A 14,835-nucleotide genomic window follows, 5' to 3' on the forward strand; every position below is an offset into this window, starting at 1 on the left:
GGTATTTAAAAATTTCAATAAAATATTATTAAAAAAAAAAAGGAGGAGGAAGCAGTCATGGCTGAACCAGTCATGTGGAGCGTCAGCCCAGGGGTAAGCAAAGTTAAGCAGTAAATCAGTTCCCCCCCCCCCAAAAAAAAACAACAACCAGGCTTCATGCTAACTGTGTGAGAAGGAAGAAGAACCTGCTGTCAAACCATTTGGATCCAGGTTGCCTCCAGCTCTACCAGTCTGACTTTTCTTTAAGATAAGCTGCAGAAGAGACCAACCAATACAACCAGTTCGGCTGGCAGATAGGACCTGCCTTCTTAGTGATCATCATACTATAGTGGTACCTCGAGTTACTAACGCTTCAGGTTACGGACTCCGCTAACCCAGAAATAGCACCTCGGGTTAAGAACTTTGCTTCAGGAGAAATCGTGTGGCGGCAGCACAGCAGCAGCGGGAGGCCCCATTAGCTAAAGTGGTGCTTCAGGTTAAGAACAGCTTCAGGTTAAGAACGGACCTCCGGAACGAATTAAGTACATAACCAGAGGTACCACTGTACAACTATGAAATTCCCTGATCTGAACAACAAAAAAGAGACACTGCACATTCTTTTGTAATTCATGAAAATCTTTATTAAAAAACTATTTCAAAAACAAAACAAAACAAAACCCCGACTATGAAATTCCCTCCTGGGATATACACACACACACACACACACACACACACACACACACACATAGACACTGAGCAAAAAAAAATTCCTTCCAGTAGCACCTTAAAGACCAACTAAGTTAGTTCTTGGTATGAGCTTTCGTGTGCATGCACACTTCTTCAGATACACGTGTATCTGAAGAAGTGTGCATGCACACGAAAGCTCATACCAAGAACTAACTTAGTTGGTCTTTAAGGTGCTACTGGAAGGAATTTTTTTTGTTTTGACTATGGCAGACCAACACGGCTACCTATCTGTAAATAGACACTGAGGACATTGTTTCAGATGGCATTGGCACAGAAGTTGTGTGTTATAATAGTTTTAAGGTTTATGTGCTCTGAAATGGTATTAGTAAGCCAGCTGGATTTTTTTTTTTTTTTTTTTTGCTACTTTTATTATTATACTTATGTATGAGGAAGCTGGGGACGCAGGTGGCACTGTGGGTTAAAGCCTCAGCGCCTAGGGCTTGCCGATCGAAAGGTCGGCGGTTCGAATCCCTGCGGCGGGGTGCGCTCCCGCTGCTCGGTCCCAGCGCCTGCCAACCTAGCAGTTCGAAAGCACCTCCGGGTGCAAGTAGATAAATAGGGACCGCTTACCAGCGGGAAGGTAAACGGCGTTTCCGTGTGCGGCTCTGGCTCTGGCTCTGGCCAGAGCAGCGATGTCACGCTGGCCACGTGACCCGGAAGTGTCTCCGGACAGCGCTGGCCCCCGGCCTCTTAAGTGAGATGGGCGCACAACCCCAGAGTCTGTCAAGACTGGCCCGTACGGGCAGGGGTACCTTTACCTTTACCTATGAGGAAACAGAGGCAGGATACATGATTCTCCCTATTTTTTAATCCTCGCAACAACCCTACAAGCTAGGTCAGGCTATGAGTTGGTGATCGGCCCAAAGTCATCTAGTGCATCTAGTGCTGAGGATTTGAACTCGGATCTGGTACTGCAGTCAGTGCATCCGGCTTGCCTTTGGAGCTACCATTCAGAGTTTATGCGACAGCTTCCCCCCCCCCTCCCCCTTTGACTGTTGGTACGCCTTTCTATTTTAACCTCGTATGGAAACCGCCTTGGAAAAGACTTCCGTCTAGCGAGTCTTCTAAAAAAAAAAGAAATACTGTACAAGCCACACCCACCACACTTCCTTTCTCGAGACCCAAGTCCTTGGGAGACTGCTGGAGTTCCGCTTCTGCCGCTCCCACTCCCTCGGGCTATCAGCTGCTCGCTCTCATCCCCCGGGCAGGTCGCGCCCTTATTATGCATGATTACATATGGGAGCGAGGCTGCGATTGGCCGAGGGAAGCTCTTACAGGCGCCAATTGGCGAGCACCGTTCTGAGCGGCGATTGCGGAGGGGAAAGACATGGAGACGGGCCGGGGGCTTTTCCTGCGGGCGGCGGCGGCGTGGCTCTGCTTCGTCGGGGCAGCCTCTGCCTCGGCGCCCCCTCAGCGCTACACCCCCGACTGGCCCAGCTTGGACGCCCGGCCGCTGCCGGGCTGGTTCGACGCCGCCAAGGTCGGCGTGTTCGTCCACTGGGGGGTCTTCTCGGTGCCGGCCTGGGGCTCCGAGTGGTTCTGGTGGCACTGGCGGGGCGAGAAGCAGCCCGACTTCGACCGCTTCGTCCAGGCGCGCTTCCCGCCTGGCACCAGCTACGCGGACTTCGCCCCCCGCTTCACCGCCCACGACTTCCAGCCCCGGCAGTGGGCGCGGCTCTTCCAGCAGGCCGGCGCCAGGTCAGCAGCAGACGGGCGGAGCGGGCAGCAGAGGCCGCTTCTGCATAGCGGCCGGCCTGGGGCTTAGCACGATTGAGCAGTAATAATAATAATAATAATGGTGTATAATAATCCATGTGACAAATAGCACCGCGCGGACTGTGTTAATCGCAATTGTTGTTATGAATTTCCCGCCCTTCACCCAAAGGTCCCAGGGTGGGCTACAACATAAAAAAGAACATCAAAAGCAGTTTAAAACAACAGTCACAGAAACAATATCAGGAATATATATATATATATATATATATATAGCTGTTAACATATGAAAACGCATTGAATGATATCGGATCTTATTAGGACTTCATAGCATTTTTGCAACTAAAGATGAACGAATAATTAGCATTGTTACAAGTGGAGGTGTACTTTATAAAGAATTGTGTGCCTTACCTTATCCTTTATATGCTTAGCTGTAATACAGTAATGCTGTTTGTAATAATTTGGTATGGAATGCTACTGGTCTTACATATTGCCTTGTAACTGCATAGTAGTGTTCTCTTTTTATTATGCAGTTATGCTGTGTATAATCTGTTATTGACATAATGATGTAGCGCATAGCAAATTATTCCTACACAGCATCTTTGGAAAGGATAATGCTGCACATAATTCATTTCATTTATGTTACAATATTTTTTATTGCGTGGGATTTTCATTGCGATGGATAAAATACTCTTGCATAGAAAATCATTGTTACTACACACCATTGCTCTTTCATAATATAAATCATTGCAAAACTATTAAAGCATTCATAATTATTAGGATATAGCTATATTTTCTAGGCTTGAGTCTAGCTTGAGTACAGTCTCAACCTGCAGAAGAATGAAGGTGTTGCACCGAACTGTGTCACTTCCTCTCCCAGCTTTACCTGGAGATTCTAGGGAATGAACTTGGGATCTTCTGTCTGCAAAGCTATGGCCCTTTCCTAAATTCTGTCACAGCATCACCCAATAAAATCGACATGCAGTGGATTTTGGACTTACAAAAATGTAAAATACATACTAAGACACATAATTAAGTTTTGAAATTTCCTGCTGAAAGATGTGGTAATGAGAAAACTATTGCCTTCAGACAGGTGCTGCTTGGGGACTTCCCAGAGGCATCTGGTTGGTCATTGTGGGAAACAGGATGCTGAACTAGATAGGCAATTAGTCTTATCCAGTTGGGGTGCAAAAGGTTTTGCTGTAGTCCTCCCTCAGTCATTCAGTTCTTGACCAGCTAGCACACCCTATCTCTTGGTGAGGCTTCTTACGAAGCTGGGCTAGCCATTTTCCAGACATTGCTGTTGGGATGGTCTAATTTAAAATTATAGGCCTATTGAGGAAACACCTCAAAAGGTATGTGCCATACAATTGTATCCAACTAAGTCCTACTTCAAGTAGACCCATTGAAGTTAATGGACTTAAGTTATGTTCATTATCTTCATTGGGTCTGCTCTGTTGGAGTAGCAATGTATATGTACAACCCTTGATTTAAAAGGACTTATCCATAGAATACAATACAGTAAAGGGAGGGGGAGGGATACAAAAGGAAGTGGAATGGGGAAGTCATTGCAGAAGTTACAAGAGGTCGAAGATTTTGGGGAAGAAGTTCAATCACTCGCAGAGAGGAAGAGATAGATAAGAAGGGGCCAGAGTATGAAAATAAAAAAAGAAAAGTAGTAACTGGACAAAATGCAGGGCAATGAGGAAACAGAAGCCAGGAAAACAAGAAATGGAAAAAACCCAGCTGTACAGGCACCAGAAATAAGAATGGAGGAGAAAGGGTGAATCTGAGCGTACGAAGAGAATTTCAGTCATCAAACTGGGAAAATAAAAGAAGAGACCTGTGTTTTTGCAGAAGATAACAGAATACACGAGCAATAGTTGTTTCTACAGTGTCTTGAAGAGTACTGTACACAGGGAGAAGGCAAAATAGAAGCATTACTTAAGTGTCTTTCAGGCCAACTTGTTTATTAAGCATTTGTCCTAATTTGGTTGCAGGGAGATTAGATGCCATTGGCTATTTAATGAGCATTCATTCTGATTTGTTCGTGGGGTGGTTAAATGCCATTGCATCAAAGCAAATGTTATCCCAACTTTCCAGTTCATTTTCCTGTCGCTTAGCTCAAAATGTCAGACCTTTGGAGGAAGCGGATTTGCTGCAAGACCTCCGAATCAGCTATAATTTTACAACCTGAATTAGCTGGTATATGATTGAATCTCACATGAAAATAGTGACAGTCTGGAAGTGCAGCCAGAGTGAGAGAAAATGAAGTGATTTAACAAAGTTGGGAAGGCCCATCTTGGTCTAGTATCTCCAGCTCTCACCTACCCTCCCTGTTAGATTTGGGAATATTGTTGATTAATTTTCTTCCCTTCTAATCCTGTGTCTTTGGTTCCTACAGATATGTGGTGTTGACGACAAAGCATCATGAAGGCTTCACCAACTGGGGGTCCAACGTGTCATGGAACTGGAATTCGGTAGATACGGGGCCCCATCGAGACTTGGTGGGTGAACTGGGGGATGCTCTCAGAGAAAGGTATCTATGTGGGTTAACAAGTGGGGAGTGGAAGCTTATTGCTGTGCAGGGTCCTGGGCTTCACAGCCTTCTACTGACATCCAGACCTATCTAATTCTATTACTGTGTTTTCCCCTTTGTTTAATCTTTAGGAACATACACTATGGACTGTACCACTCCCTCTTTGAATGGTTTAACCCGCTCTATTTATTGGACAAAAAAAATGGCTTCAAGAGTCAGTTTTTTGTCTATGGCAAGATCCTGCCTGAGCTTTATGAGCTTGTCTTGAGGTAAGATTGAACAACCTCCACTTACATGCTTGCTCCCTACCAAGCCCCATTGAACAAAGTGAGACTTTCAAGCAAATTGGGTTGTTCAGAGGTTTCCCCTTGCTACTTGTTGCCGTGGTAGATTGTTATTCATGCAACACTTAACAGAGTGTAATTGGCTGTATAAAGTTACATAGGCCGCCTCTGCCATAGTCCCAACATTCTACCACCATGTTTCCTACAGCAAAACCATGACTTAGCTATGAAATCTCAAATGGTTCACTCTGTGTCCCCTTGGTGGGTTGTTATGAGGATGAAATGGGTAAGTTCATAAGCAGTGTCCTGATCTCCTTGAGGAAGGGCAGGATATATATGCCAGGGCTATATATGCATATGCATGTATTGTTTTATAGTCTTAGAGGGGAAAATAGCTGGGTAAGCCACTGAAGCTGTGCCTCTCAGGCCCTGTCATGGTTACTTATTTAGAAATGGTTGCCAAGCTTTGCCCCATCCCCTTCAGCTCTGTTGTAGGCATGTTTACTCAGATGGAAATCGTACTGTGTTCAGTGGGGTTTGCTCACAGGTAAGGGTGCATAGGATTGCAGTCTTAGTGAGTGCAAAGGTCAACCCCTTTTGTTTTGCCCACAGTGGCTTCCAGACTTTCAGCAAACAACGCTGACAGACTTTCAAGCATATCTTTACAGACGAGAGAGCTAGGAACATTTTTTAAAAAAAACCCAAAAAACCACTCAAGTTCTGTACCTGGTGTCTAATTTTATGCTTTATGGAACTGCAGTACATTTGCAACCCTATAACTTTGTCATTTCTAAAACATGTTTGTAGTGCACAAAGAACTCCGGTTTTGTAATGAGAATGTAGGTTTCTTGCATGCAGACCGCTGGCACAATAGGCTTCTGTCCACCCGGTCATTTGTAGACAAGTGCAATTAGCACACTTGATGTAGAAAGGTGGGGTATAAATTGTTGTAATACATTTACAAAATAATTGAATACCATGAGCAGCTATTAGTGGCTCATCTCTGCAGAAAGACCAACTCGGATTTATGACGCAATGGTACTTGCATCTTAGATACAAGCCAGATCTCATTTGGTCTGATGGAGACTGGGAAGCACCAGATACTTACTGGAACTCAACCTCTTTCCTCGCCTGGCTTTACAATGACAGTCCAGTCAAGGTATCTCAATTTCCTTCATGTTTACTTAAAAAGGTTAAGAACTGGGTAGTCTCCTTGTTTGCATTTGAGATGAATCTCTTAGAATGGTTTCTGGTATATGGGGTTGTCACATTTTTTTGTGCTCTTTTGTAAATTCTGCCCCTTTCCCTTTCCTCCGGGGTGAGATGTATGAATTGCTTCTGATGCAGGATCAGCTTATGGTTATGATTATATATGTGTTGCTTTATTATACCCAAAGGTCTCATGGCAGTTTATAAACAAATATTTAAACCTACAACTACAATAACTAAAAAAGATCACACTAAGTGTTCCTCCAAGAGTGGCCATAAAATTAATCACACACAATCACCGTAAAACCATAAGCAGCTAAAAACCTTCCATTGAGCTAGCGAGAGAATGATGTCAGTATTCAAATATTGGGGTGTACAAGTATTTTTTTAATAAAAAAAAAACCAACCCGACAGTGAAAAGATGTTAGATTTGCAGCCAGGTGCACCTTTCTGGGGAAGGTAATCCAAAGGCAGAGAGCCTCTAAGAGAAAAGGCACTTTCTCACGCGGCGACCCTCTGCACTGCTGTTGGAGATGGTATTCAGAAAAGGGCTCCAGAGATGACCAGGGGGTTCTGAGCAGGTTCATAAGGGAAGAGACACTGCATAAGCCTTAAGGCAATAGAGTGTTCATCCATATGACACTTTATAGGTTAAAATTAGCACTTTGAATTTGGCCTGGAAATCAGCTGAAAGCCCGTACAGATGGCTGGCGCTGTTATTAGATTATTCATCATCCCAGTTCCACTTATAAATATGGCAGCCAGATTTTGCACCAGCTGAAGTTCATGAAGCCTCTTCAAAGGTAGCCCCACATATAACACGTATCTAGACTTAATGCGATGTTACCAGAGCATAGACAGCCTATCCCCATCCAGTCTGTCACTGCAACCAGGCAGCTGAATGTGTGTACAAACTCAGCTGAAAGGCATTTGATTAAGGTGAGATGATACAGAAGTTCCATCAGCATTGGCTCCTTCCCACATGCAGATTGCCACCCAATGCTGCAGTCATCTGGGAATGGGCAGACAACAAGGCAGGATTCTGTGACATTGAAACTAAATTGTAGCAAAGTCTTTTCCTCACTGCACTGTCAGGGAGCTGGGTGCAAGCCCAAGCCTTTGTTAAGGCTCGTTCCAGCTCAGGCACAAGTCATGGTTTTGTGTGAATGAGGCCACTTTCTTCAGAGTGCTAATAGGGATTCTACAGCCATCTATAGGGCCACGTGTTGCTGTCCCCTATCTTTGATCCAAAGCAAAGTGGACGAGCAGAACACACTGGATACTTTCATTTTTATCCTGAAATATTAAGCTCTGTTTTATCTGGAGGATTTCACGCGCACCTGTAATTATTGAAGATTGTAGCATAAGGCAAAACAGCTGCAGCTATTTCATATGAATCTCTCCCTCTAGGATACTGTAGTGGTGAATGATCGATGGGGCTTCAATTGCTCTTGCCACCATGGAGGTTTCTATAACTGTCAAGATAAATATGAGCCTGGCACTCTGCCAGACCACAAGTGGGAGATGTGCAGCTCTATTGACAGAAGATCTTGGGGGTATCGAAGCAACATGCAAATCAATGAACTCATGGATGAATCCAGCATCATTCAGGTGAGCACTTTGAAGTGTAAACAAAGGCCAAGGATTGGCCATCCAGCAATGATGTTGCAAAAGCTTGCAGAGAGTTGCCTGGAGGTTGCGAGGTTGCAACAGCCGGAGCAGAGATTTGAATTGAGCCTCATCTCTAGTTAAAGTAGGCCACATTCTTTAGGAAAATGCTAGATTCTTTTGTACTTCAGCTTAAGCGCATGTAAATGGTGCTGGACAAGCTCAGTATCTTAAAAAAAAAAGGCTTTTTCAATTTTCCCCAAACCAACTGCCTCCTACAACCACAGATGAATACCTGAAAAGAGAACAAACCATGCAAAATCATAAGCATTCATCCTGTTTGTTGACTTTTGAAGGGACTGTATAAGATAAAAGGTGAAGGAGAGGATAAGAACTGGCATGAAATGCCACCACCACACCTGCTCAGACAGGCCCTTTTCCTTCTTCCCAACTTATACGTAAATCCCCCACAAAAGTTCGAGGCATCAAACATGAGCATGCAAGATATTTATGTTTGGTGAAAATTTTGCTTTGTATGTTTATCAGAGTCAGTTTGTTGAAATTACTGCAAGAGCAGCAGGATACATTCTGCAATGTGAATATTTTACTATAATGTTGGATACTTGTGAGGTTATGGAATTTCCTAAGTCAGGAAAAAGGAGGCAGGTGTCTGTGGGTTGTTCTACAGCAGGGGTGGCTGATGTGTTGTCCCCCCAGATGTTGGACTGCTGCTGCTGCTACTACTACTATTATTATTAACATTTGTTAGTTGCTTTATCTTGCCCAATGAAACCCCAAACGATTTACGAACAGACAGTAAACCCAACATACATACATTAAAACCAAGAGGAAAGAGAAGGACATTAAAACATCCCATTCACTTCTAAAAGGTCACAGATAGTTAAAGGTTAAAGACCTGTTTTTGCCTGGCACTTAAAGATATGTAGTGAAGGTGGCAGGAGAGCCTCCATGGGGAGAGCATTCCACAAATGGGGAGCCCCGCAGAAAAGGCCCCTTGTCATGTTGCCACTGTCCGAACCTCTAACAGAGAAGACACATGAAGAAGGGCCTCAGAGGATGAGGGCAGGGTCCAGGTTGGTTCATATGGGCAGAAGCAGTCTTTGAGGTATTGTGGACCTTGTTATCTCCCCTGTTCTAGAGTATCCTTTCTCAATGTAAAGGACTGGACTAGTTGACTCAAACAGGCACTTGCAAATTTATTGCTGCTTTGGGGGGTGGCTTTCTTTCTCTCTTGACTTAAAAATGTTTATATGTTCTGTTTCTGTCTTTACCACAGGAACTTGTGCAAACTGTGAGCTATGGTGGAAACTATCTTCTCAATGTGGGACCCACAAAAGAAGGGGTGATTGCTCCAGTCTTCCAAGAGAGGCTCCTAGCCCTTGGGAAGTGGCTAGGCATTAATGGGGAGGCCATTTATGAATCAAAGCCATGGAGAATACAAAAGGAGAATTGCACTTGCAGCACATGGTATGGCAAAAACTAATACAAAAGCGGGCTTCTTCTTGAAGATTCAGGAAGGTATCCTCTAATGCTTCAGCTACCTATAGTTAACCATTATTTGCATAGCAACAAGAGGAGATGTCACAGTTTCTTCATGGATATTTGGTTGCAGTGTTGGCCTTAACGTGATGAGTAAACTGTGTTAGAACCTCTTTAGGAACGAGCACACTTACACAAAATTCCTTTTGTAGTACCTTACACGAATTCAGGTGTGAAAGAAGATCTAGTCTCTATAAGCCTTTATTACCTAGACACTATTTTACTGAGGTAGTAAGAAGGGCAAACCTTTTGCATGTGCTGCAGTAGTTCAAAGGAAACTGAAATGCAAGAGGCCTCACCTTAGAAAAAGACATAAAGTATTGTCAATCACAGGTGACTCAGGCTGTCAAAAGTACTTTATTGGACTGCGCTTCTCTACTCTTTTAGCACCCAAAGCCCATGAAGGTTTGCTATTCAGATTAATGCTTTCTTTTCTTACTGTGCTTTGCTTTCTTTTACTTAATGAGAAGGTTTGTGTTAGATTTAACATCTGAAACCACAAATGGCTTTGTTTTGTTTAAATGCTGGTTACACTTTTAAATCTTCTTGGTTGACTTTTTGGTATTTGCTACATTGGGGGTAGTTATTTTATTTATCTAAAAGATATACATTTCACCAGTTATCTCCAAGGCAGCTTTTCGTAGATCGCAGAATTGAAGAGTTGGAAGGGATCTCGAGAGTCATCCCTCATTCAATGCAGGAAAAATTTTTGCTATTAAGAGCTCCCCTGCGTACATCAGCTATGACATGATGGTGCGCTAAATCCTAAGTAGAGGGAGAGATGAGAGAATGCCAATTCTGAAAGTCTTTCAGGAGCAGAGAACATTTAAAAGAGAATGGCCCAGCATAGAACTCTAAGGGAAAGTTTCCACAGGCCCCTGCCAGACCCACCTCCATGTTGGTGACGGCAGCAGTTGAAAAGCAAGGACAGACTGTCATGCAATGTTTGCTTTTAGGGGGTGTGAGTGTAAAGGTGGACTTTGAGGCTTTCATCATTCTTGGCCACGCAGCCACAACATGAGAAGGTGGAACAAGCACTAGATCCCTGCAAACATCAGCAAGGGAAGGTATTTCCGAAACAGATGTTCTGCTCCTGCAAAAGATGGGTGCTTTCTCTTTGCTTTGGAATTTTTGTGTTTCTTTCCACAACTTTGCTTTGCTATGTATTTTCTTAGGTACACTTCAAAGGGAGCAACAGTCTATGCCATCTTCTTGACCTGGCCAGAAAGCAGTGTGTTGATTCTTCCATCACCTGTCTCATCTGCAACTACCAAAGTAAGGAAAGAAGGGAAAGTAGGCCTGAAAATTGTGTCTACTGGCATCTCAGTAATTTTTAACATTTCTTAAGCCTTTGGTATGGCAAAGAATAGTTTTAATGGCTCTAGTAGGAACGTGAATACCCCGTATTCAATATGAATACGAAATTACCTTAGTCTGGCTATTGGTCTGTCTATTCCAGGCATGACCAAATAAACCCCCTCTCAGTTACCCTTGCCAACATACAGTAGAAGTTGTGCTGGATTTCGCTTGAAAGGAAATGCACCACGGAAACTCCATATCAGATTCATATGCATATTTGCTCTGGAAAGGCAAAGTACCTATTCCAAGTATCACTTCATATCATCCATGTTCATGTGCTCCATTCATGGGTACCCATTTCTGCTAAATGATGGCAACTTAAATCCTGACTGACCAAGAGGAGACTGGATTGTTCCTGATCCTGAACGTGGCTGCTGATGGTCTTGGGCAAAGCTCTCTCCTAGCTCTGCTTCTTGAGATCTTTTTAACTGGAAATACCAGGAGTTGAACCTGCATCTTCATGCTATTAGGGCACTTCCCCAGTTATCTGATTAGCTGGGTTTAACCTCTGAGGGGCAGGGGAAACTGCCCAGCATGAAGGCAAGTAGCTCCTTCCATCTCCCCCACCCCATGCACTGCTCTTGTTGTTCTTGCCCACTTTAGGGCTGCAGATTTGCTGGTCTTCCAGCTGGCTCCAGGTCACTATGATGCCCACACCAGAAAATGATAGGCGTGCATTGTTTGCATTTCCCTGTCAGTCACATGCCTTCCTAAATTCTCTTCCTTTTGCAAGGAGGCCACAAATTAACACAGAGGCTGCAGCCTCTGCTCCCTATAAGTAATGCAGTTGGGTGAGGTGGGCAGCAGGAGAAGTAGTAACTACAGTGTAGGAAGGCAGCCTGTCAGTGGTCAATCTAGTTGCTGGGTATTTCCAAGAGATTAATTTATTTGGGATATTTATAATTAGCCTGTCTCAGAAAGAGCTCAGGGTGATATACATCAAAACATATCAACAAAAATACAGCAAATATAACTAAAGCATATTCAAATGAGGGTGGAAATTGTAACAGCTAATTAAAACACATACAATGGTACTTCAGGTTACATACGCTTCAGGTTACATATGCTTCAGGTTACAGACTCCGCTAACCCAGAAATACTACCTTGGGTTAAGAACTTTGCTTCAGGATGAGAACAGAAATTGTGCAGTGGCAGCAGGAGGCCCCATTAGCTAAAGTGGTGCTTCAGGTTAAGAACAGACCTCCAGAACGAATTAAGTACTTAAACCGAGGTTCCACTTTATATTGCTGCTAAGGGTAAATCTTCTATTATCAGACTGCATAAATAAATTGAACTGAAATTCACTTGTAGAGGAGATCATTCCAGAGATGTGGTCTTACCACAGATAAGTTCCTTCTATACATCCCCTCACCCTGAATCCTGGCGGGGGCTGTGAACAGAGCTGCTCCTTCCACCTCCCCACTGGCTGATCTTAAGATCAAGCTGTCTGGCATTGGAGGAGATGCTCTGGCAGATATTTGGGCCCAAGCTGGTTAGTGCTTTTAAACCATCTCTAATGCCTTGAATCAAACCTGGTAGCACACAGGCAGGCAGTGTAGAGCTTTCAGGGTTGGCACATGTTCCCATCTTGCTTCGCCATCTGGCAGCCGCAGGTTTTCACTCCTAAAATTGCCCTGTGACTCTTCAGAAAATTAGATTGCTGCAAATAATCAGAGAAGCTCCTCCCTTCAATAGTCAATTGTAGCTAAATACTTGCCAGAATGTTCTGCAATAGACTTAAACAGCAAAATGCCATCTGAAAACAGAATTCACATCTTTAAATGCCATTTTATAAGAATGTTATTTGCTTCCTCTTGCATCCTGTGTATGTGGTCTACCCCGTGCTCTGCAATCACTTTTTACTTATTCATTTCTGACAAGAGATCAATCTATGCAGATGGATAATGTGTCCTCTTGTTGGGAAGGAAGCAGCGGTAGTTTTGAGCGGTAGTTCAGGCTACCCACAATCCCTAGACTCTTCAGGCCTTAAGCCAGTAAGCAAGTGCTTGGCAGATGTCTGTACCTTAAAGTTATTTTTTCTCATTCTTGGTATTTTCTTAACTGCAGCAAGCTTGATAAAAGCAGTCCCCTCCTTACAATCTTGGTATTGTTTTTTTTTTTACAGTGGTACAGTTTTCTCTTAAAGAGCACAGTGAAAACCTTATCCCTAATTGAAACTTGCCATTTCCATATTCTTCCTTTCTTGGAAACTCTTACGAAGCAGAGGATATTTCTGAAATCATTGTGCTTTATTCTGAACATTCCTTCCACCCTAATTCTGAATGGTTTGAAGACAGTGAGTTGTTTAGTGCAATGGGGATCCTTCTTGCAGTAGCTGTTTATTTATATTTCTCATGTTTATATCCCATCATTCCCCCAAGAAGCTTAAAGTAGTGTACATTGTGCTCCCCCACTCCATTTTCTCCTCACAGCAACTCTGTGAGGTAGGTTACACTGAGAGACTGTTACTGGTCCAGGATCGCCTAGTGAACTTCATGGATAAGTAGGGATTTGGACCCTGGTCTCCCAATCTAACACTAACCACTACTCCTCACTGTTTCTCCCCATGTGATTGACACACAGTACCTGCATTGGGCTCATGGCCCAGCTAGGATGCTGCGGCGGGGTGGCCATGTCACTGAGAAAAGATGTGCAGTCATAATATACATTACTAGTCAGGTTATGAGCCGTTTGGTGGTTCCACATGTTCCGCAAGACCAATATGGAGATTGCTAGCTATGTGAACCAGCCTAATTATCTTACAATGCTTTTGTATAAAGTAACAAATTAACAACTTTTGTATCCTTGTTGTAGGTGACTATGTTGGGATTCTCTGAACCTTTGAAATGGCAGGTAGCCCCAGACAAAGGACTGAAGATCATGCTGCCCTCCGCTGTTCCTTCACTTCTCCCTCTGCAGCATGGCTGGACTCTTAAGCTAGTTGGAGTGGCATGATGGTGAAGTTGGAAGGAAATTGAGGAATGTCTGTTTCTCTCTCAATGACGAACCATTCAAGCTGGTGTGATTAGTGGCATGAATGGGTTTGAAATCGTGGGTGGTTGGGGCTTAAAAGATGAGTCTGCAATGCAATGCAGTGTTTATGTGTTAGCAATCCTCAGGTGTTGCATTTCAGTAGGGAGAAACCGAAGAACGGGCACTCTCCCGGCAGGATTTAATTTGCCTGACACAAATGTCCAAAAGCACTCTGCTGTAATGCATTGAGCATCATTTGCACAGAATGAGAACTGTCTCCAGTAAATTCTCGGGGAAATCAACTTGGGCTGTGGTGAGTTCCACTTCACTTACATGTTATGGGAAACTATACCTAGTGGCTAACTGAACACCAAAGTTATTGTGATCTTGGCCACTTAGCTTGAAATAAACTGTGATCCTTGACTTAGCATTACACCTGAAGCAGAAATTGTGGTTTGTTTCAGTCTCAGCATACCCTGATCTGTAGCCAAGGTTTGTCCTTGGCTTACTGATGATGCTTTGTTAGAGCAAAAGAAACCATGATTCCTGGCTTAGCGTTACCTCCAAATCTAGGGTCATGGTTTGTTTTGCTCTAATGCTACGCCAGGGATAATGGTTTGGGTCCACTTGCAGGAAAGGGACAAAAGCAGCTCTGAAAAGCACATTCCAGCAAACCATTGTCTGGTATACTGTGACGTGCAAACTTAGGCCATTGATTAGAGGCAAAATGAGCAGAGCTCAGCAATTGATCTCAGTTGAATTAGAGCAGGTCTCCCATTTATGTATCGCTTTACACAGGAGTCACAAAGCAGTTTCCAGAGACAACAGCATACAATCGACAATAAAAAAAATATCAAAATGAAA

General features: G+C 43.6%; 1 protein-coding gene across 1 annotated transcript; it reads left to right on the plus strand.

Annotated features, from left to right (window-relative positions):
- Positions 1–2,027: 2,027 nt before the first annotated feature.
- On the plus strand, positions 2,028–14,404 carry FUCA1 (alpha-L-fucosidase 1). The gene is made up of 8 exons (XM_079988264.1): positions 2,028–2,424; positions 4,844–4,978; positions 5,110–5,247; positions 6,316–6,421; positions 7,882–8,082; positions 9,377–9,567; positions 10,815–10,914; positions 13,813–14,404. Exons 1-8 carry the CDS (start codon positions 2,054–2,056, stop codon positions 13,951–13,953), a joined length of 1,383 nt encoding a protein of 460 aa, XP_079844390.1. The 5' UTR covers positions 2,028–2,053; the 3' UTR covers positions 13,954–14,404.
- Positions 14,405–14,835: the final 431 nt, after the last annotated feature.

This window comes from Podarcis cretensis (assembly GCF_951804945.1).
Source record: "Podarcis cretensis genome assembly, chromosome: 8".
Classification (NCBI taxonomy): domain Eukaryota; kingdom Metazoa; phylum Chordata; class Lepidosauria; order Squamata; family Lacertidae; genus Podarcis; species Podarcis cretensis.